Below are 21,382 nucleotides of genomic sequence, written 5' to 3'. Positions count from 1 at the left end.
ATATTAGTCTGTTTCATTCTTATTCCGAGGTCACTGTAGCCACACGGATACAGTCCATATCCAGATCAAATGGTGGATCATCAGCACCTGTCCTAGAGACGACCTCTATAGCCCTGAATGTCAGCGGAGACCATGTCAACTAGACGAGCTCTAGAGACAGACCTCATCACCTCGTCGGCCATCGGCACAAGTCCACGGGAACCAGACGAGTCCTCTGCACAATCTGACCTGTGTTGCAGCCTGGAATTAAACCACACCATGCTGGTTTCATCTGGCCAGAGGAGAGCTGCCCCCGACTGAGCCTGGTTTCTCCCAAAGTTTTTTCTCCATTTTTGTCACCGATGGAGTTTTGGTTCCTTGCCACTGTCGCCTTTGGCTTGTTTAGTTGGGGACACTTAATTTCTGGCAACATTGTCGGCTTGATTGCTGATGACATCACTGAATCAACAATGAACTGACTTTAACTGAAAAACTGACTGTTTTCTATTGTCCTCTTGCATTATTGACAAACTGTTTTCCTGTGTGACACTTTAAAGCTGCTTTGACACAATCAGTATTGTATAAAGCGCTATACAAATAAAGGTGACGACTTGATAGAACAATAGACAGAATGATTGAAAGAATGACAGAACGATAGAAACAATGACAGAATGAAGATAGAATGATAGAAAGAACAGTAAATAGAATGATAGATTAGACAGAATGATAGAAAGAATGACAGAATGATAGAAAGAATGACAGGATGATAGACAGGATGATAGAAAGAATGACAGGATGATAGAAAGAACGATTTATTGAAAGAACAGTAAATAGAATGATAGAACAATAGACAGAACGATAGAAAGAACAGAATGATACAAAGAACAGTAAATAGAATGATAGAACAATAGACAGAACGATAGAAAGAACAGAATGATACAAAGAACAGTAAATAGAATGATAGAATAGACAGAATGATTGAAAGAATGACAGAACGATAGAAAGAATGACAGAATGATAGAAAGAACGACAGGATGATAGGAAGAACGATTGATAGAAAGAACAGTAAATAGAATGATAGAATAGACAGAATGATAGAAAGAATGACAGAATGATAGAATGACAGGATGATAGAAAAAACGATTTATTGAAAGAACAGTAAATAGAATGATAGAACAATAGACAGAACGATAGAAAGAACAGAATGATACAAAGAACAGTAAATAGAATGATAGAACAATAGACAGAACGATAGAAAGAACAGAATGATAGAAAGAACAGTAAATAGAATGATAGAATAGACAGAATGATTGAACAAATGACAGCACGATAGATAGAATGATAGATAGAATGATAGAAAGAATGACAGGATGATAGAAAGAACAGTAAATAGAATGATAGATTAGACCAATGGTTCTCAGCCTTTTTTTCCACCGGGCCGCACTATGGTCCAAGCGCACATTTATCTAGGTTTAACGTTTAAACATTGTTATATGCTTGAACTGTTTTATATCTATAGATTTTATTTTAGGCAAGTCGTGATGATTTGAGAAGGCTAAATTGATCAAGCATATGCTCACTGTCTGCCGCTGGCCACTTGGTCGTTACTTTAAAATTCGTAACGTTAATTAGACTATGTGAGTACTGCTCATGTCTGAAAATAATATATGAAAAACAAAATTATTTGACATAAAACATTAGGCTATAGCTTATATTTATTTAGTACATTTTTAAATTAATGTAAAAACCAAAATGAATTGTAAAACAAAGTAATTTTTTAAAATTGTGTTCAGCACGTGGGCCGCATTTGAATTCGTGACGGGCCGCGGGTTGAGAACCACTGGATTAGACAGAATGATTGAAAGAATGACAGAACGATAGATAGAAAGAATGACAGGATGACAGAAAGAACGACTGATAGAAAGAATAGTAAATAGAATGATAGAACAATAGACAGAATGACTGAAAGAATGGTAGATAGAACGATAGAAAGATAGAGGGGGAGAGAGAGATTCTGTAATTGTTGAAGGAATGGATTTGATTGAATTCATGTTAATAAAGCATCAGAACACATTCATTGACAAATTTACAAAAAAACAAAAAAAACAAGCAAAATGACACAAGCTCAAGTGAATGGAGGATGTGACTGAGATGTATGAAGCATCTTCTACTGCAACACTAGAAATGTCATTTTGATCATGTTCTGTAAAGGTTGCAGGGTCAACGCAGTCCGTCCCGACTCGACCTCCTACAACAGTCAAATCAGACACTTCTTTCCGAAGGTGAGGTTGGGTATTTTTTAGACATGCATATGAAACACCCACACGGTAGAGCAAAAGTCTGTTTAGAAACATATAGATGTAGTCGTTAGGTTCTCGACCACTCACTTAAACAATAAAACAATTCATACACACCATGTGCGTTTCAATTATACTGCCTATATCTTATAGGACACACGTTATGAAAACTCCTAACACCTTTGAGGGTGTTTTTCTTCTTTTGTCTGTACCTCCTGTGCACAGTCTTCATGCTTGTTTTTGTCCCAGTTTTGCTGCAGCAGCAATTCAGACATGTGCATTTATAAAAACTGACTAACTTAAATTAAGCATAAATCTTTTTCTTGATGCGCAAAAAAGCTAAAATCATTACTCAGAGTTTTCCATCTGGTACATCTGTGCATTCGGTATTTGACATACAGTGCAATCAAGGTAGCCTGTACATTTAGTCAGCGTGCATGTTTATCTGGAACTGAAACCATGACTTGGGCATTGCTGATGCCATGCTTTACCAGGAATCTGAAATCTGGCATCTTGTGACTTTTCAGCCTTGTGATTCAACCTGGAATCTTCCTGAACGCCATTCTGAAGTTCATGCAAGAAACCACATGTTCGAGTTCTCACTTTTCAGTTGCCGGCACAGGAAAACTCAAGCTCAGTTCCTCCTCAGCCTCTTCCTGTGCGCTTATTCTGATTCTGACCTCTTGCGAGGGTGGATTTGACTCTTGCTGCGGTCTGCTGATGAGGGGAACGCCTTCTTCGCAAAGTCCTGCCTCTTCCTTTTTATCACTCGAGTTGGAGCCCAAAATCACCATTCCAGGAGAGTAGATGTAGATGGACCCTAATATAGACAAATGATGATGAAGTCAACATGATTGCCTACTTAAAATCAAACCTGATCCCTATTAAAGCCCTAGGCATAAGTAGGCAGCATACTTATACTGCATTCTGAGGTAACTTTTTGGCCAAAATCTAAATGGAATCATTATTTATTTTTATTTTTTGAGTCTCTTATGCTCACCAAGGCTGCATTTATTTGATCAATAATACAGTAAAAAACTGAAATATTATTACAATTTTAAATAACTGTTTCCTATTGTTATATATTTTGAAATGTAATTTATTCCTGTGATGCAAAGCTGAATTTCCAGCATCAATACTCCAGTCTTCAGTTTCACATGTTCTTTCAGAAATCATTCTAATATACTGATTTGGAGCTTTTTTTATTATTATTACTGGTGCTCAGTTATTAATAATGGTTCTCATTATCAATGTTTTTGCTGCTTAATATTTTTGTGTTTTTGTGCACCCCAGACTTTTGAATGATGGTTTCCATAAAAAAAATTAAGCAGCAAAAATTAAGCTGCCATCAAAGGAATAAACTGTATATTAAAATAGAAAATTGTTAGTTTAAATTGTAATAATATTTCACAATGTTATTGGTTTTACTGTATTTTTATCAAATAAATGCAGCCTTCGTGAGAAGACTTCTTTCAAAAAACATTTAAAAAATCGTAACTATATATATGTTGCATTAGAAGGCACCATAACGATGCTCTTAACCTTTTGAAACGGCCTTAGCTTTGGAATGCAACTGTGAAGTCTTAAAATACTGGGCGTTTTTGAATCAACTCCCAACAGGAGCAGAAAAAATCTGACTGGAATTGTTTGTTGATTAAAGTTTTATTCTTGTTCAGTTTGCCATAGCTTGAGCGTTTTTATTATTACAGGCTACTGAGTCTTGGCAAAGACACACACACACACACACACAACACACACACACAACACACACACACCAGGAAGTAAAAATGGAATAAAGACAATAGTGGACTTGAAGATAAAATGCTCTGTGATTAAGTGTTGAGGAAACATGAGGTGTGTCTGTTCCAGAAGTTAAACGACAGAAGAAGTTAATCACACATCACATTAAACACATTGGGGAAGTCGTGGCCTAATGGTTAGAGAGTCGGACTTGTAACCCAAAGGTTGTGAGTTCGAGTCTCCGGTCCGGCAGGGATTGTAGGTGGGGGAGTGAGTGTACAGCGCTCTCTTCCACCTTCAATACCACGACTGAGGTGCCCTTGAGCAAGGCACCGAACCCCCAACTGCTCCCCGGGTGCCGCAGCATAAATGGCTGCCCACTGCTCCGGGTGTGTGTTCACGGTGTGTGTGTGTGTTCACTGCTGTGTGTGTGCACTTTGGATGGGATAAATGCAGAGCACTAATTCCTAGTATGGGTCACCATACTTGGCCACATGTCACTTCACTTCTTCACTTCACTTAACAATTTAAAAACCATTCAAGATCCAACCTGCTAAAGTGATTTGCCAGTTCTAACAAAAAATCAATATTCTTTGGAAGGAATTGCAAAATGCTTCTGGCTTGTAAATGAGCCATAAATAAACAGCTAATCATCCTTTACTTATTAGACACAGAATCATTTTCGGTCTTCTGTGAAACACAAAAGAAGAAGCTCTATTCATTACAACAAAAGTAGATGATTTATTCTGCCACCCTCCAAAAAAAAGACAAAAAGCAATGCAAAAAGTGATGTTCTTACTCAGTATTTTTGCTGTGTTTTCCAGTGCAAATATAAACAATTATTAAACCAAGATATATTTACTTGAGAAGCAAAATATTTTAAGATATTAAGTCTTGTTTTTGTGACAAAATGATCAAAATGAAGTTTTTCTTAAAACAAGACACAATATATTCCAATAGGCCCATTAAGATAAACTTGATTCAAAGTGAAAACACTATTTTTCTAACCCCAATGGCAGATATTTTTTTCTGTTTTAAAGGGGACATTGGATGCAAAATTCCCTTTTACATGGTGTTTGCCTATAAATGTGTCTTAGCCAGTGTTAATTTCGTCAACGAAGACGACGACGAAAAATATTCGTTAACGAACATTTTTTTTGTGACTAAGACGAGACGTTGATGAGCTAAAACTAATATTTGATGACGAAATTATGACGAAATTTATGCCGTGTCTCCGTTAACTAGACGAGACGGGACTATATGTTATTTGAGGACTACAGGACATTCAAAATAGTGGACAGATAGGCTAATAAAACGCGAACTAGCAATCTGAAACAATGGCCTCAGCACCTGAAGGGGTAGGGATAAGGTGACCAGACGGCCCGTTTTTCCTGGGAGTCACAATTCATTGTCGATTCACTTAAAGTTAGTGAAGGCCATCGTCGATAGGCGGAATTGCACTGATAGCAGTGCTCTCTCTCGCGCACGCTCCACTTCTTCAGTTCTCATATACAGCACGCGATCAGTTCTCAGTGCTCAAATACACACACAGCAGTCCAAATGTCTATCGTGTGAGTATCTCACGTAAATACAGTCGGTTATGGATTAAGTGAACGTAAACAGGTGGGTGAAAACTGAACGTGTGTCATGCATTCCGTCTTAAAGGGACAGCATTCCTAATTAAGTACCTATCCGTGTCATTGATGTTAACCAACAAAATATGTTAAACAAATATGTTAAGTAAATCTACTGAATCTGAAAAACGAGTTTAATTTGTATCTCTTTCGTATTTGTCTTATTGTCTTATTTTGCTTCTTTTTCAAAAATTATATATATATTATATATGAACAACTCTCATTTTTATAAGTTGCTCCCTTTTCACTACTGTTAAAGGGATAGTTCGAGAGAAGAATTAATGACTATTTTTGTTTGAAGACTACATATAAAATAGCTACCAAAATAAATGTTGGTAACTGCAGTTTGACTAAAAGTAATGACTAAAAGTTGACAAAAATGCAATGACTTTTCGTCGACTAAAACTAGACTAAAACTATGAAAGACTCAAATGACTAAAATGTGACTAAGACTATTAAGCATTTTCGTCGTAAGATAAAGACAAAGACTAAATCAAAAATGCCTGTCAAAATTAACACTGGAATGATAAAAATCCATTCACTCCTTTTTTTTAATCCCCAAAAAACCAAAGAGTCTCAATTTTCAAGCCGCTTCTGAGCAGTATGACGTCATACTGCTCAGGACCCGCCCACGACTGCTGGCGGACTGTCCCGTATTAGCATATTTCCGCCGTCAGTCAGTTGTACGCTGACCGCCATGTCTTGTAAGCAATGCAGGTGTTTTGTAGTTGGACGTAAAAGTGAAAATACAAGTCTTCATTTTCTCCCGACATCAGAGCCACTGAGGACGCAGTGAATTAGTTTTGTTTTTGATAAGCTGTGTCCCAAATTACGTACTATACACTATGCACTTAAACACTACGTACTCAACCATGTAGACTATGAATTATATTCGTTATTTTGTCATTCATAATCGGAGTCTGATAGCCCCTAACCCCTTCGCTACGTAATTAAAGTTGTGACAGTTGAGTGCACGAAGTGTCCAACATTCCACACTTTGTTTTCTCGGTTATTTAAGTGCATCATCCGGGTATTTAAAGTGCACTTCTTCTTTTGGGAATTTTCAGTGTGAACGCACTACTCGCACTATTTATACTACAAATCGTAGTTAAGTATGCGAATTGGGACGCACCTATAGTAATGTGCCACCGAATACACAATAAACGGAAGAGAGGGGCGGGGTAAGCAGTAGCTCATTATCATTTAAAAAGACATGCACTGAAACGGGTCGCTGTGAACAGAGCTGTTTTTGACAAGGTAAAAAGAGTGTTGTTTTACATGACCACTGAGGAATTTTAACCAAAGTACGTTGCAGACATTTCATCAAGACCCTACAGAATCATACCAACTTGTGGAAAATTGGCATCCGATGATCTCTTTAAGTATGTACACACTTCCTTTTGATACATTTTTCACATTAAATCTCATGTCAAGTAAATGTATCTTAATTTAAGAATGTGCTGTGCTAGAAAACCAGACAAAATACTGAGGAAAAGCAGCACTTTCTGCAGTGTCCATATGATTTATGAACTATAATCCAGAAGTCATACAACAGATCTGAGTGAGAAACTAAAATATATATAATAAAATAAAATATAAATTCAAGAGCTATATTAGAAGGAAAGATGACTAAAAAAAAACTTTATGGTTTAAGAAGACTTGAAATATAGTTCACAAGTCGTACAGACCCATTTTTGTGCTTAATCATGATAGACTTTTTAATCCTTTAAATCTTCGACGAAGATTATTATTACAGTAAGTTCAAATTCAAATGCAATGCAATGCAAATTCAACAAAGACATTTACAGGACTCACCAACAGTATTGCTGACGTTCTCACCCTTCCCATTGTGCTCCATTGTGACCTGCTGCACAGTCCCAGATTGGGGCATCGGCCCCGTACTCTGACCTTTGACCTCTCTGCCACCACTGCCGACTGGTATTTTGGTCTTCAAGGTGTGGGATTGGGAATTGGACAAAATTTTATTGTCAGCTGCAGTTTGACTCCAGGGTTGATAATCTTCCTACAGGGACCATAAAACAAAATGAAAGGGGACCTGATTATTTTAAAGGAATAGTTCACCTAAAAAAATAGAAATTTGCTGAAGAATTACTCTCCCTCAGGCCATCCAAGATGTAAACGAGTTTGTTTCTTCATCGGAACAGATTTGGAGAAATTAACATTCCATCACTTACTCGCCAATGGATCCTCTGCAGTGAATGTGTGCCGACAGCTGATAAAAACATCACAGTAATCCACACCACTCCAGTCCATCAATTAATGTCTTGTAAAGCCAAAAGCTGTGTGTTTGAAAGGAACAAATCCATCAAGAAGCTTTCGACTTCAAACCATTGCTTCCGGATAAAATACGAGTCCTCTATCCATAATAACGCTTTCTTCAGTGAAAAAGTCTGAATCAGGAGAGAAATCTGCACAGATCAAGCACAGTTTACAAGCAAAAACAGTCCAAAACAGTTCAAATATTGGTGGATTTTGATGTGAGAGACACAGGGGATGGACTTTTTCACTGAATGGATCTTTTAACATTTTCACTCATTATTATTGATTAAGGACTTATGGACTGGTGTTTTGGCCAGAAGTGTCTTAAGGAGTTAAAATGCCTTAATGATGGATTTGTTCCTTTCAAACACACAGCTTTTGGCTTCACAAGATGTTAACTGATGGACTGGAGTGGTGTGGATTACTTGTGGATTATTCTGATGTTTTTATCAGCTGTTTGGACTCTCATTCTGACGGCACTCATTCACTGCAGAGGATCCATTGCTGAGCAAGTGATGGAATGTTAATTTCTCCAAATCTGTACTGATGAAGAAACAAACTCACCTACTTCTTTGATGGCCTGAGGGTGAGTACATTTCCAGCAAATTTTCATTTTTGTGTGAACTATTCCTTTAAACATTCAGCTATATGAACAAAAACAAGTTAGTTTCATTTACTTTGACATGCAATCACACAAAGGTACTTACATGTTGTCTGTTTATAAAACCTAAAATGAAAACAAGAAATAAGTCAATATGCTGCATATGTCAGACGGTGTGAGCAGCTCAAGTAGGTGCAACAGTGATTGTGTGAACTGTTTGTTACGTGCTTAGGCGTTCTGTGGTTTCTCAGGCTGTTATGGATGTATTAAATGCGTGTCATTCTGAAACACCGTGAATGTTTATGTTGAATCTGACCTTATGGGAATTAAAACACGTGAGAGACAATGCAATACGCTTTACTGTAAGAAGTGATCTGGGTGGATTCCAGGCCACTTATAGCCACTACACGGCACTTTAGACATGACAATACAATGCTGTGGTTCCAAAAGGAGCTTCTTGGGTTTAGATTTCGTTTTTGAAAAATACAAAAACAATTACTGCTGACAAATACAGCATCATTGCAGAGTTGTGTTATTTGTGTTCATTTCTAGCCCTATTCAATTCTGAAGTATTCAAAAGATCCACTGCATTTAGTCTTTATATCATACCAAACCATTTAAAAAGGGTTTTCTTTGCCACGTCTTTCATCAGAATACAGAATCCAGCCATGAACAAGATTATCAACATTAAGATTAATAGCAGCAACCAATGGGACTGGATTTCTTCTGCCGTGTCTACGAGTTGTGCAGTGACCCCTGGTGACGACAAAAAAAACAATGTCATTTTTACTCAATGTGCTGCCTCAGTTTTCTAACAGTTAATGTAACAGAATATTTTTTATTTGTTTATTATATTATTTATTATTTAAATCAGCATAATTTATAAACCACACAAATACACTACCATATTATAAATACTATAATTTTGGGTTTTAAATTTTTATTTATTTACACACACACACACACACACACACACACACACACACACACACATATATATATATATATATATGCATTACGGTAATGACAATGCTACAAAAATCCTAATATTTCTACAATAGGCTTAATTATCTTTTTGCAAAATGTTGTCCTTTATCAGTGTTATTTTAGCATCATTTAGATATTATAGTTTATACTAGGATAATATTATAGTCATTAATCATTTGAATCAGTTTTTATTTTTATATTTTCCCTTTTATTTTTGATTTACTAATTTTGTTGTATGTTTTGTCATTTTTAGTAGTTTTTTTTTTTTTTTAATATCTATATAGTTTTTATTAATTTTTATTTTAGTTTAGTTATATAAATCTGGTTACTATTTTCCTCACTTTAAGTTTCAAATATTTTTTATACATTGATTTCCAAAAAGGTATATATATAGACAACACCTCCCAACAGTGAATACATTGTCTTTTACAGTTGTCAGTGGCTTTTGTCAGTACCTGTCATGGGGATGGAAGTGCTATTAAAAGTGGTGGTAGTGAACGAGGCTGGCATCACTGTTGTGACATTCATACACTCTCTGTCCTGTGTCGCTGTGCCCTCTTTGAGCATTATCATTCCCAACCGAGCACAACTGTGGAAAAGTACACAGAGAGAATGCATAGAGACAAGAGCAGGTTGGTCTTAATATTGTGTGTTTGTAATTTGTGGGTTTGATATTCCTCAATACTCTGGTTAGTGTTTGTTCTGAATCCTCTACTAAATAATCTGCAAATAATTCTACCTTAACTTGAACTATCCCATATAGAATGTTCAGAACTCAAAATAACCGTCAGAGCTGATAGCACTGTAATTTGCATACTTAAATATGACTGCTCTTCTTTCTGACATACATTTTCTTACTAAATTGTGATTGGGCTTATCTTCTTGCCATATATTTAACTATTTATAGCCGCTTGTACACTTCACAGTGGCTGTGTGTTGATTCCCATACACAGATGGCAAAGAAAAAAAAAGATGACTAGTAGAAACCTCAAAGATAAAAATGTGTCAGAGATAAAGAAAGTGAGTAACAGACCGAAAAAGATAAGTGAGAATAAACAAAGTGTGAAACTTGCTGCTTCAAATTTCAAATGAATTTCTGCCATGTTCATCCCCTGTTTAAAACTGCTGAATTGTTAAATGAGGACTAGCTGCTTAGTGCCAATTGTGTAAATGGCATAGCTACTCAAAACATGCTTATAAAATGTATTTAAGCCTCATAAAATATTAGTTTCCACAATGCTATCTTACTGAAAGTCAAAAGAGCCAACCAAGTCTGTATGATATTCTGGCCCCTATATGGATTGAATGCAAGTCTGAAGTTGAAAATTATTTGTGAAATTGTGAAATTATTGAAATTATTTCTGGATGCAGTTTTATGGAAGCTTGTTTCATCACAGGATAAAAAATAAAAAAAGGTAATTGCAACTTTTTATCTCACAATTCAGAGTTTATATCTCAGAATTGTGCCTCTTTTCTAACAGTTCTGAGAAAAAAAAGCAGATGCCATATCTATTTTGGTTTGGTTTACATTCATGTCTCTTAATTTGTAATTTAGTCATGTTTCCCGCTTAGTCATGTTTCCTGGTTCCTTGTAGTGTAATTCCTTTTTGTCTTATGGAAGGTGGCCAGGGCCAAAAGTCTTTGAATGGAACACGTGAAATTTGACTGTCAACACGCACTGTTTGTCAATGTTTGCATGGAAACATTTACAGCAGCCAATGCAACTGCTGTATTTGAGACTATATTTGCACATGTGACATGATGATACGTTGGTATATACATAGACAAACATCAGTTGTCATGTTTATTCATGAAGGAAGTTGTAATGATACACTGGTATTAAATATGCTTTTTTTGTAAATAAAAACCATTTAGTTCAGTTGGACAATGGACTCTACAATTGTAAACTGATAGTTCCCTTTCATGGGAACTTCGAACTGCGTCCTCTAGGGGTCGCTATGGGGAACGCCTCGTCGTGAACCGTGTCTGAAGCATACATTGAAAAAAACACCAACTCGTTGGCCGGCGACAGCCATGACGTCACTACCGGTGTGACTATAGTATAAATGTGATCCAGACAGGGCGTCAGTGCTTTTGTCCGGATCCGAGTGATACCTCGGTATCTACTCATTTCCTTCGGGGGTCTTACATCTGCCCTTATCTTCACCTAAATCCTAAATTCCCCTGTAACCACCATCTCTCCACCAGACCGAGGTTAGGTGGAAAATTTCCTGCATTATAGTCTTCTATACTGGACCTATTAGGTTTGGTTGGTTCTATGGCTTCATAGTGACCATCTTACTGATGGTCCGGTCTAGAGGCTTCTCCGGGCAGAGCCTAGAGGACGCAGTGTCTTGTTCCCTACTCAGGGAACCATGGTTACATAAGTAACCTGAGACGTTTCTGCTCTACTCCATACAGCGCGCACTGCAGAGCCGCAGCACAGTGCAGCAGGAGTCAGGTTTCACTGATCATGTGAAGAGAGTGAGAGAGACGCTTTCAGTGTGAGTGCTTCGGGTGTATAACCTAGTTTATACTCGCCGTGTCTGCACGTGCACGAGTGTGAGTGTGCCAAAAATGACCCAAATACTGAGGAAACGATTGTGGACAGAGGATTTGGCTTTCAAGCGAAATTTAAAAGTAAACTAAAAGACCACTGCTTAAACCAGAGAAGGTGAACATGTTGGTTTTCTTGGCAAAAAACATGCAAAGCACCGTTCAATGATCTTTCTCAGTTAGAAAAGTCTCATTTAAATTGTTACATTAATTAATTTATCCTATCACAGTAGATATCAGTAAAGCAATGCCACAATAAACTAAAGAAAGGATTAATATGTGGGTGAATCTCTAGGAAAATTTGCTTTAAAAAGTATTACATGTTCGAACATGGCCAGAATGTGCTCACATTGAGAGACACGTTGAAATTTATCTTAACACGATAAAACTGGGCATCTTTACACGTACTAAAGAAACATGGTAAAAACTGATGACTTAAAGTGCCCCTATTATGCCATTTCGAATATAGCCTTTCATGCAGTGTAATGTAGCTGTATGTGAATGTAAAAAGAAAAAGAAAGAATCGACTCTGAACAGCCTAAACGAGTCGTCAGTAATTCGAATCCCACTTCCGTAACAGCTGCACGTCACAAGATAACACATTTGCATAATGCTCGCCTACTGTATGTTCTATATTGGCCGGCCGTGCCGTGAACAATTATTTTCACTTCCGGAAGATGAGGCTGCAAAAAATCAGTGGTTAAAACTCATTTTTTCCACTGTACCACAGCAGTACAAGCCCAATCTTTTTTTGTGTTCCCATCATTTTACTGACAACTGCTTCTCTAATCTCGGGGGGTTCAAAGCAGGATTCACAAAATGCTTGCTCTTCAAAGATGAGCTCAGTACCCAGGATCAGCTGGCTCCACCGAATCACAACCTGTAAGTATGATAAAATGATAATAGAGGTTTATATTTTTTATTGAGCGTTCAAAATACGGAACTATGGCAATGGGTGTATTGTTTCCGACACGCTCTGTGCGCGGTAGACCAATCACAACAGACTGGGCCATCTGACCAATCAGAGAAGAGTAGGCTCATGGAAAGGAGGGGTTTAGAGAGACTGAATCTTAGAACTGCTTTGAACAACTCGTTTGAGAGTCGTTGGAAAATGAGGTGATATTAAATGCATATTTTGAGAAAACGAAAGTTTTTTGACATTGCCTGCATATACATTTACATTTAATCATTTAGCAGACACTTTTATCCAAAGCGACTTACAAATGAGGAGAACAATAGAAGCAATCAGACGAACGAGAGAGCAACAGTATACAAGTGCTGTGACAAGTCTCAGTTAGTCTAGCACAGTACACATAGCTAGGGTTTTTTTATAGAATAGAATAGAATAGAATAGAATAGAATAGAATAGAATAGAATAGAATAGAATAGAATAGAATAGAATAGAACAGAATAGGTAAGTGCTAGTATTAGTTCGTCAGGTGCTGGCAAAAAAAGATGTGTCTAGATGTTTTTTGAAAATGGCCAAAGACTCAGCTTTTCGAATTGAGATAGGGAGGGTTGTAGAAATATGGTCTGTGAAGCTTAACTGATCATCGATCACAACTCCAAGGTTCCTGGCTGTCCTGGAAGGAGTTATAGTTGACGAACCCAGCTGTATAGAGAAGTTGTGATGAAGTGCTGGCTTGGCTGAGATCATGAGCAGTTCTACAACAAGGTTGAGTTGACGGTGATGGTCCTTCATCCAGCTAGAAATGTCTCTCAGACAGGCTGCAATGCGACCAGCTACTGTCGGATCATCTGATTGGAATGAGAAGTAGAGTTGAGTGTCATCAGCATAGCAGTGATAAGGAAAGCCATGCTTCTGAATGACAGATCCTTATGATGACATGTAGATGGAGAAGAGAAGAGGACCAAGCACTGAGCCTTGAGGAACCCCAGTAGCAAGAAGTTGTGACTTAGAAACCTCACCCCTCCAAGACACCCTGAAAGACCTACCTGAGAGGTAAGACTTGAACCATTGAAGTGCGGTTCCTGAGATGCCCATCTTTATGAGGGTGGACAGGAGGATCTGGTGGTTAACAGTGTCAAAAGCAGCAGACAGATCCAGCAAGATGAGTACTGAGGACTTGGAAGCTGCTCTTGCCAGTCTCAAGGGCTTCAGTAACCGAGAGCAGGGCAGTTTCAGTTGAGTGGCCGCTTTTGAAGCCAGATTGGTTGTTGTTCAGGATGTTGTTCTGTGCAAGGAACATAGAGAGTTGGTTGAACACAACTCGCTCAAGTGTCTTTGCAATGAACGGAAGAAGGGGTACCGGTCTGTAGTTTTCTAAAAGTGCTGGATTTAGAGAGGGGTTTCTTAAGCAGTGGGGTTACCCGAGCCTGCTTAAATAAGTACTTTTACTGGCTTTGGCCACGCCTTACTACTTAGCAAACCGAAACTGGAAAGTCACGTGATATGCACGAGAACAAACGTGACTAGAGCACGCGTTTACCACGGTAAACACAGTAATCAAAACACGTTCCTAGCAACGACATTCGCGCTAAAATCTAATGAGAATAGAAAACAAAACACTTACAAACTGCTGTCCTCTTCTGCTTCTTCATGTAAACCTATTGTAGGAGACTCCCAAAACAATATTAGGAACCTTAAAAATGGCATAATAGGGGCACTTAACATGACCATGATGTGCGTCTACGCATAAAAAAACATGTTCAAAATCTCTTGTGTTAATGTGGACAAACAGTGCGTGTTGACACATTCGAATTTCATGAATTCCGTTTATAGACTTTTGACCCATCTGCCTTCCATATCCTCCTGATGTGATGCTTGTTCTTTAGTTAATGTGTCTTCTCATGAGTTTATTGTATTGTTACTTTTTTATCACTGTTGTCTTTTCATTGGTTCACATTTATTAGTTCCACTTCGTCATTGGGTATGGCCATGTGTTTCCCCATGTCCATCAGGTTTGTTCCTTGTAACTACTGTGTGGTGAGTTTTGTCAAGTTTAAGTCTGCTCACGTTCATGTCATTGTTTAGTTCTGTTTATTTGTGCTCCTTTTTGGGCTAGTTGTCCTTAGTGGGTTATTGTTACATCAGAACTGCCAGATATAAACTCAGAATTGCAAGATATAAATGCAAAATTGGCCAAAAAATGTCTGAATTGTGAGATGTAAACTCACAATTCTAAGAAAGTCTGAGTTGTGAGATATAAACTCAGAATTGAGATAAACTTACAATTCTAAGAAGAAAGTCTGAACTGTGAGATATGAACACAATTGTGAGTCAGAATTGTGAGATAAAAAGTTGCAACCTTATTTTTTATTCCTTGACAGAAACAAAAAACAGAGCTGCAAGATACAAACTTGGAATTGTGAAACGTAATCTCAGAACTGTTTATCTCGCGCAATTCATCTTTTTCTCTGAATTCTGACTTTACATCTCACAATTCCAAGTTTAAGTCTTACAGTTCAGAGTTTGTATCTCGCAATTCTGACTTTTTTTTCTTAAAAAAAAGATTTGTGAGATAAAAGTCTCAAATACCTTTTTTATCTTTTCATTCCGTGGCAAAAATGGGCTTCCATATGTTTTTAAGGTATTATTGCAAACTTAAAAACAGTAGCATATGTATGAATCTTACTCACTCTGTATGAGGATTGCAGTCTTCCAGAGATGGTTTGCTGGAGAATGTGCCTTTTCCACAGGGAACACATGGTTTATGGCAGTATGTTTCATAATCGTTTCTTCCAGTACAATAAAAACCTGGTTTACAGAAGCAAACTCTATTGCTGTTCTGAGTGCATGGAGTAACTTCCTCCTCATTTTTATCCTCTGTTTCCACCCAAATACACAAAGACATAGAGAGCCGTCAATTAACAAAAATTCTACAAAAACATCCTAACATCTTATCTACGGTTTATTAAATTAATATTAAAAACTTCACATTTGAATTGTACTTTTCACACTACACTTAATCCAGATTAGGGGTTCTTCACACAGAACACATTTTTTCATTCCACTGCACAGATTTTCTATATAAACATGCTACATGGGAAAACAAATTGCATTTTTGCATTGCATTTGCATAGCACAGGTTTTTATGAAAGTCTGTTTCTGCCACGGAATACATTTTTTTAAAAAGGTAATTGCGGCTTTTTATCTCACAATTATGAGTTTATATCTCACATCTTTTTCCAAGTAAAAAAAAAAAAGTCCTAATTGTGAGATATAAACTTAAAATTGTGAGAGAAAAAGTTGCAATTACCTTTATTTTTTTTATTCTGCTTCCATGGGTTTTCTATTGTAAGCATGCTTTGTAGATGGATGTGTTTGACCGTTGCGTTCACGTCTTAAGTCTTTTGCAGCATCTCTCGCAAAACACAGTGCTCTAAACATGCAGCACTCTAATTCAAAATTAAAAGTTCACTTTTTAGAATCATGTCTCTTGACAAAAGAAAAACTGGTTCTGTGTGAATGGCCCCTAAAGCATGTCTTTAGTTAGGGGACATTCAGAGAGAACGTGTTTTGTGTTGGAAACGTGAGACACGAGCAATGGAATGGAAAAAAAAAAATACTTGGAAAAGACACAAAAGCAATGGTCAAACGTGTCCATTCTAGTGTGTTTACATAGAAAAACAATGGAGAAGTATCGCAATGGAATGGAAAAATGTTTTACCTATTTAAATGCAAGGTCTAGGAGGTGCACTTTTTAAAAGTTGAACATTTAATTTATCCAGCTTCTTTTTTTTTTAATGCCGCGAGACATAAATGCAACGGTCATGTCCATCTAGTGCAGTTTTGCATGGAAAAACAATGGAAAAGGAGCACAGTGAAACGAAAAATCATATCCTGTGTGAACGACCACTAAGAAGTCAACATGAAATAGACTGTTTACTTTTTTAATACACATTCCCAGTCTTGTTGTGCAAGATTCATTAGTTCGCCTTCAAGGGAACTCGCACTGCGTCCTAGTGGACACTATGGGGAATGCCATCAGCATGACCGGTGTCTGAAGCACGTGTGAAAACACTCCAAATCCATTGGACCATGCAGCCTGTGACGTCATTAGCGGCACGCCCAGAAGCATAAGAGGGTGCCTGCAATGCACGTCATCAACTTTCTTTGTCTTGAGGAGCCATTTGTTTGTTCAGCGTGTGTGAAAGCACTATGGAGCCTTTAGGAACATAGCTGTTTGAGGACAGTTGTGTTGCCAACTTGGCTGAATTGGACGTCCCTCCTTAAATATTAGCTGTCCGGGCGTTATTGGCGTGCCCCTCTTTTTAAATTGGTGTATATTTGCCACTATTTTTGGTGCTCGCTCACCAAGTGGACAGGCAATGCACCGAGGCATGGCATAGTGGGTATTTCATTCCCCATAGTGTCCATTAGAGGATGCAGTGCGAGACGTTTTTGCATGTTTTACATGACTTTTCATGAGTGAAAAGGGATATTCAATGATGAGAAACTGGGTTGATTTTATCCAGTGCAAATAAAATGAATGATGAAATGTGGGCATTCCCACATATCCCTCCCAAAAAAATCCTTAGTGACATCAGCTGAAAAAATAACCTTGTTTCAGAGGCGATTTGCTGAAAAATAATGAAGACAAACTTTCTATCTATCTCTGTATTAATGTGCACTGATGCATCACGCACAGTAAGACCAGGAATGTTTCTTAAGTAAGTAATAATATGGACAGCATTAATTCAGAATTCAAAACAATCCTGTGTCATTTTCGAAGCTCACTAGCATTCAAATGCTGGGAAATGTTGTGCTACTACTAACCAGAACACTCTTGATTGCAGCGTTCACATCTTAGGATTCTCTGACTGGGCTTCTCGTAAAAATTACTGTTACACTTCTGACCGTTATAACCTACGTGTGAAACAGAATGCAAACAACAGACATCAAAAGTAATTTCATATCTTCATGTGATACTCACAACTCTAGCTTAGCAAGAGTAAAAGTACATACAGCATGATTACAAGAGTTTTGAAGTGACTGGCGTCTGATTTCTAAGTACACACTCGTACACAAATTACAGACATTTTGAAACTTGAGGGAAAATCGTTTAGATAAAAGCCGAGTAAAAACTCCCTATAGTCAATCTGCACAAACCAAAGCTTTAATCTAACAAAGGGTGCAATAATTTGGTCAGTAAGGGACAGGAGTACATGAAGTGCTGTTTGTAAATGCCAGTTAGGTTCTAAAAGGGACAGACTGACTATTTTTAACCAACTCATCTGTCACTTTAAATCTACACATGGACCGGCAGCATGGTTTTTCAGGTTCAAGTATGAGTTTTGCACAACTCACCACAACTGTTCCAGATGGTTTGCTAAAGTTTTTGGAATGGTTGCTAGGTAGATACAAGAGTTCACCTCCAAGGTACTTTAAGGTATCATTTGTCTAGTGATGCTTGCATCCAGATGCACCAGTAACTGTAGTATGAGAATGATGCAATGCAAAATTGCATAGAACTAAATGGACAGTTGAGGAACTATCCACAGTTATTACTAAAAGGCACACTGGGTCATGCTTAATGTGTAGATTTTAGAGTAATTTTCTTTAGAAATTACACATAAGTTAATGGTTATGAAGTGGTGAGGTAATAATTTCTGGTAAAACACCCTCAGAAAGCTCAACTACATGGTTTGCATATAGCTACATCAAGTACATCAAGTTGGGTTAAAACATGAGGTTCAGCTATTATAATGTGTTCATTGTGAAAAGATTGTTCATATATAGTCTTAAAGATCTTTACTGGCATTGATGGTTCCATGAGTAACTTTTAACATCCGTGGAACCTTTTCGGGTTCTTTAAATTGGAAAAAGATTCTTTAGATTATTAAAATGTTCTTCACACTAAGAAAAAAAACAAAATGGTTCTTTTAAGAACTGTTCACTAGAAGGTTTCCCTTTTGGACCCTTTATTTTTAAGAGTATAGAAGCAATTTTTAGACTTAAAATTGGTCCAAGTTTGATAAAAAAAATGAATAAATACATAAATAAACATAAGATCTAGCAGTTTAAATTCCATTGGCATCATTCAGAGAATTTCGCTAGTTGCTAATAGACATCATAATGGTTATTGCACAGAATACTACTGAAGTAGGCGGACCGTGGCTTGTATTTCAGAAATAAGGTAAGTGACATGAAAGAAATGGAAGGGGCATAAACTTACCAATAACGTTGACGTGTAGAAATGTAAAAAACTGTGAAAGGAAAACAACAGTGAAAATTTTTGTCAGAATGCCTTTTCGAATCTAAGAGAAGTAAAAACCTAAATAAAAATAAGCACTTTCTTTGGAAAGACAGTTGTTGTAAATGCATAACTGGTCTGAATCGGAGACCTCTGGCTCATTTTATTCTCTTCTTTATTCAAGCTTCTTTCGGCGCTATGTTTTGATCAGTTTTCAGATTGCATAATCAGTTCAAAAACAAGTAGGCAACATCATAGTTCTTCTGACCCAGAATGAACATGAGCTTGTGACACATTGAAGATATGGAGATAAGTGCATTAACTTAAAGGGTGTGCATTTAAAGTGACATTTAATGGCAAGATCTATTATTAAGAAATGTTTGTTTTGGAGGTTAGTCAACCTTCATTGCAGCTCATTACAGATGCTTTTAACTAGAGTGTTTTAAAGCTGAAATCTACCATCAGATCAAAGCAAGTGATTTAAAGATTGACGTAATCACAAACAGGCGTTCTGGGTAACCCAGAGTACAGCTACCATTCTGTTGGTGTCAGCAAATGTCAAGGAAAAAATGCAGCTGAAGGACAATCTGGATGTTTTCATTGCATTGCTTAGTTGCACAACAGGAGGATTGACAAATTCACGTATGCACGTAATCAGTTTTTGTGCCTGAGAACAAACAGATAAGGGACAGGTCACAAAATGGAAATTTCTCAAAGCGAAAAACACCCACAGAAAAATTCTTATCAAGTTTGCTTCTATGACCTGGTCACTACACAGAAAACCACACAAAATGTACAGGGAAACAAGTTGTGAAAAATAAGCCAGGTTACTAAGTGACAAGGTTGTAAGTGGGTGGGTTAATTCTGAATGGGGGATCCCTGCGTATCAATCTGAGTGCCCATACTGGCAGGGCTCACCTCGACAGATCGGTTTGGAGAGATCTTTTTATAGATTGGTTAGCTTAATTTGGTCATGTTGTGGTTAAACTACCACAACTGCAGGAAGAAATTAATGCAGACTTTTACTAGTAATTGACATGCTTTGCTGTTCTCTTACTAAACTGGAAATTCTTTGGTGACTAAATTCTGAAGTGATCCGACTACGCTAAAGCCTCTCAAAGGGTCAGTGTGCTGAAAGCCAGAAGGAGCTTTATCCATTCAGTGCCTTGAAACGCTTACATTATATTGACTGTTATTAAATAGTATTTATATATTGATTATGTCAGAAATGGAACTGATAGTCATGGAAACCTAATTATTTAATATCATTAAGCACTACAAAAATGGCACTAAATTTTCTCAAAACCTAGTGAGAGCTGCCTTTCTTTGGAACACGTTCCCCCTCTCCTTAGCAAGAACTATTTAACCTTTAAACAGTTTTTGGAGTTGTTGTTTTTTTTGGTGCCGATTTGGAACCTTTGTTTTGAAGCTCACTTGGTATTATTGAGACACGAACGGAGTTGTAATTAATTCTAAACCGATAATAATAAAAGTCACATCCGTGATAAATTAATATTAATTAAAAACGACTAATCGAAAATAGAAATAAAAGCCACACTCACCAGACAAAACAGTAAAACAAGAGTGCTTCTTGTTGAGGTAGGTGGTGTCATGATTAACAACAGATGCAGATGCTCAGCGATGCAGTAAATGTCATTCAGTTTAGTGCCTTTATATTTGAGCGCGTGGGAAGATCAGACCAATGAGAATACACCAGTGAGGAAGTGTCAAAAAAACGTCTTTTATTTATTGCTTGAAGAACATACAAAATTAGTGTCAAAAAATTTAACTCAGCTATAACTGATCAACATACAGAAAAACCAACACGTCCACAAGAAGTGTACATTTAGAGAATAATCTTTTACAACAAATTAAAGCTTTCGTTATGTGCTTTCCTTACCTTTACATTTAAAAGCATTAAATCAATGTGTTAAATTCAACACATGCAGTGAGCTACTGCATATTAGCTACATCTAGTAAAGTGTAAATAAAGACATTTAAGCATTTGTGCATAGTATACATTAAAACATGCACTTGAGTAAAATATGAAGTGAAATAATGTAACATTTCAATGTGCAACAACCAGTGCATAGAATGGCTTATAGCTTCACATTAAGCACTTGCATTCATGTTTTATTGCTGTTAACATTG

The 21,382-nt window shown here is 37.2% G+C and overlaps 1 protein-coding gene across 1 annotated transcript; it reads right to left on the bottom strand.

Annotated features, from left to right (window-relative positions):
• Positions 1-1,991: 1,991 nt before the first annotated feature.
• Positions 1,992-20,857, bottom strand: LOC107654430 (uncharacterized). The gene is made up of 9 exons (XM_016441479.1): positions 20,794-20,857; positions 19,214-19,244; positions 17,815-17,904; positions 15,675-15,861; positions 9,974-10,107; positions 9,141-9,287; positions 8,638-8,657; positions 7,466-7,673; positions 1,992-3,096 (listed from the first exon to the last, which is right to left on the bottom strand). Exons 1-9 carry the CDS (start codon positions 20,842-20,844, stop codon positions 2,876-2,878), a joined length of 1,089 nt encoding a protein of 362 aa, XP_016296965.1. The 5' UTR covers positions 20,845-20,857; the 3' UTR covers positions 1,992-2,875.
• Positions 20,858-21,382: the final 525 nt, after the last annotated feature.

The sequence above is a fragment of the Sinocyclocheilus anshuiensis genome, unplaced genomic scaffold (genome assembly GCF_001515605.1).
Source record: "Sinocyclocheilus anshuiensis isolate Anshui unplaced genomic scaffold, SAMN03320099.WGS_v1.1 scaffold527, whole genome shotgun sequence".
Taxonomy (NCBI): domain Eukaryota; kingdom Metazoa; phylum Chordata; class Actinopteri; order Cypriniformes; family Cyprinidae; genus Sinocyclocheilus; species Sinocyclocheilus anshuiensis.
This window is presented reverse-complemented; position numbering and strand designations above follow the sequence as displayed.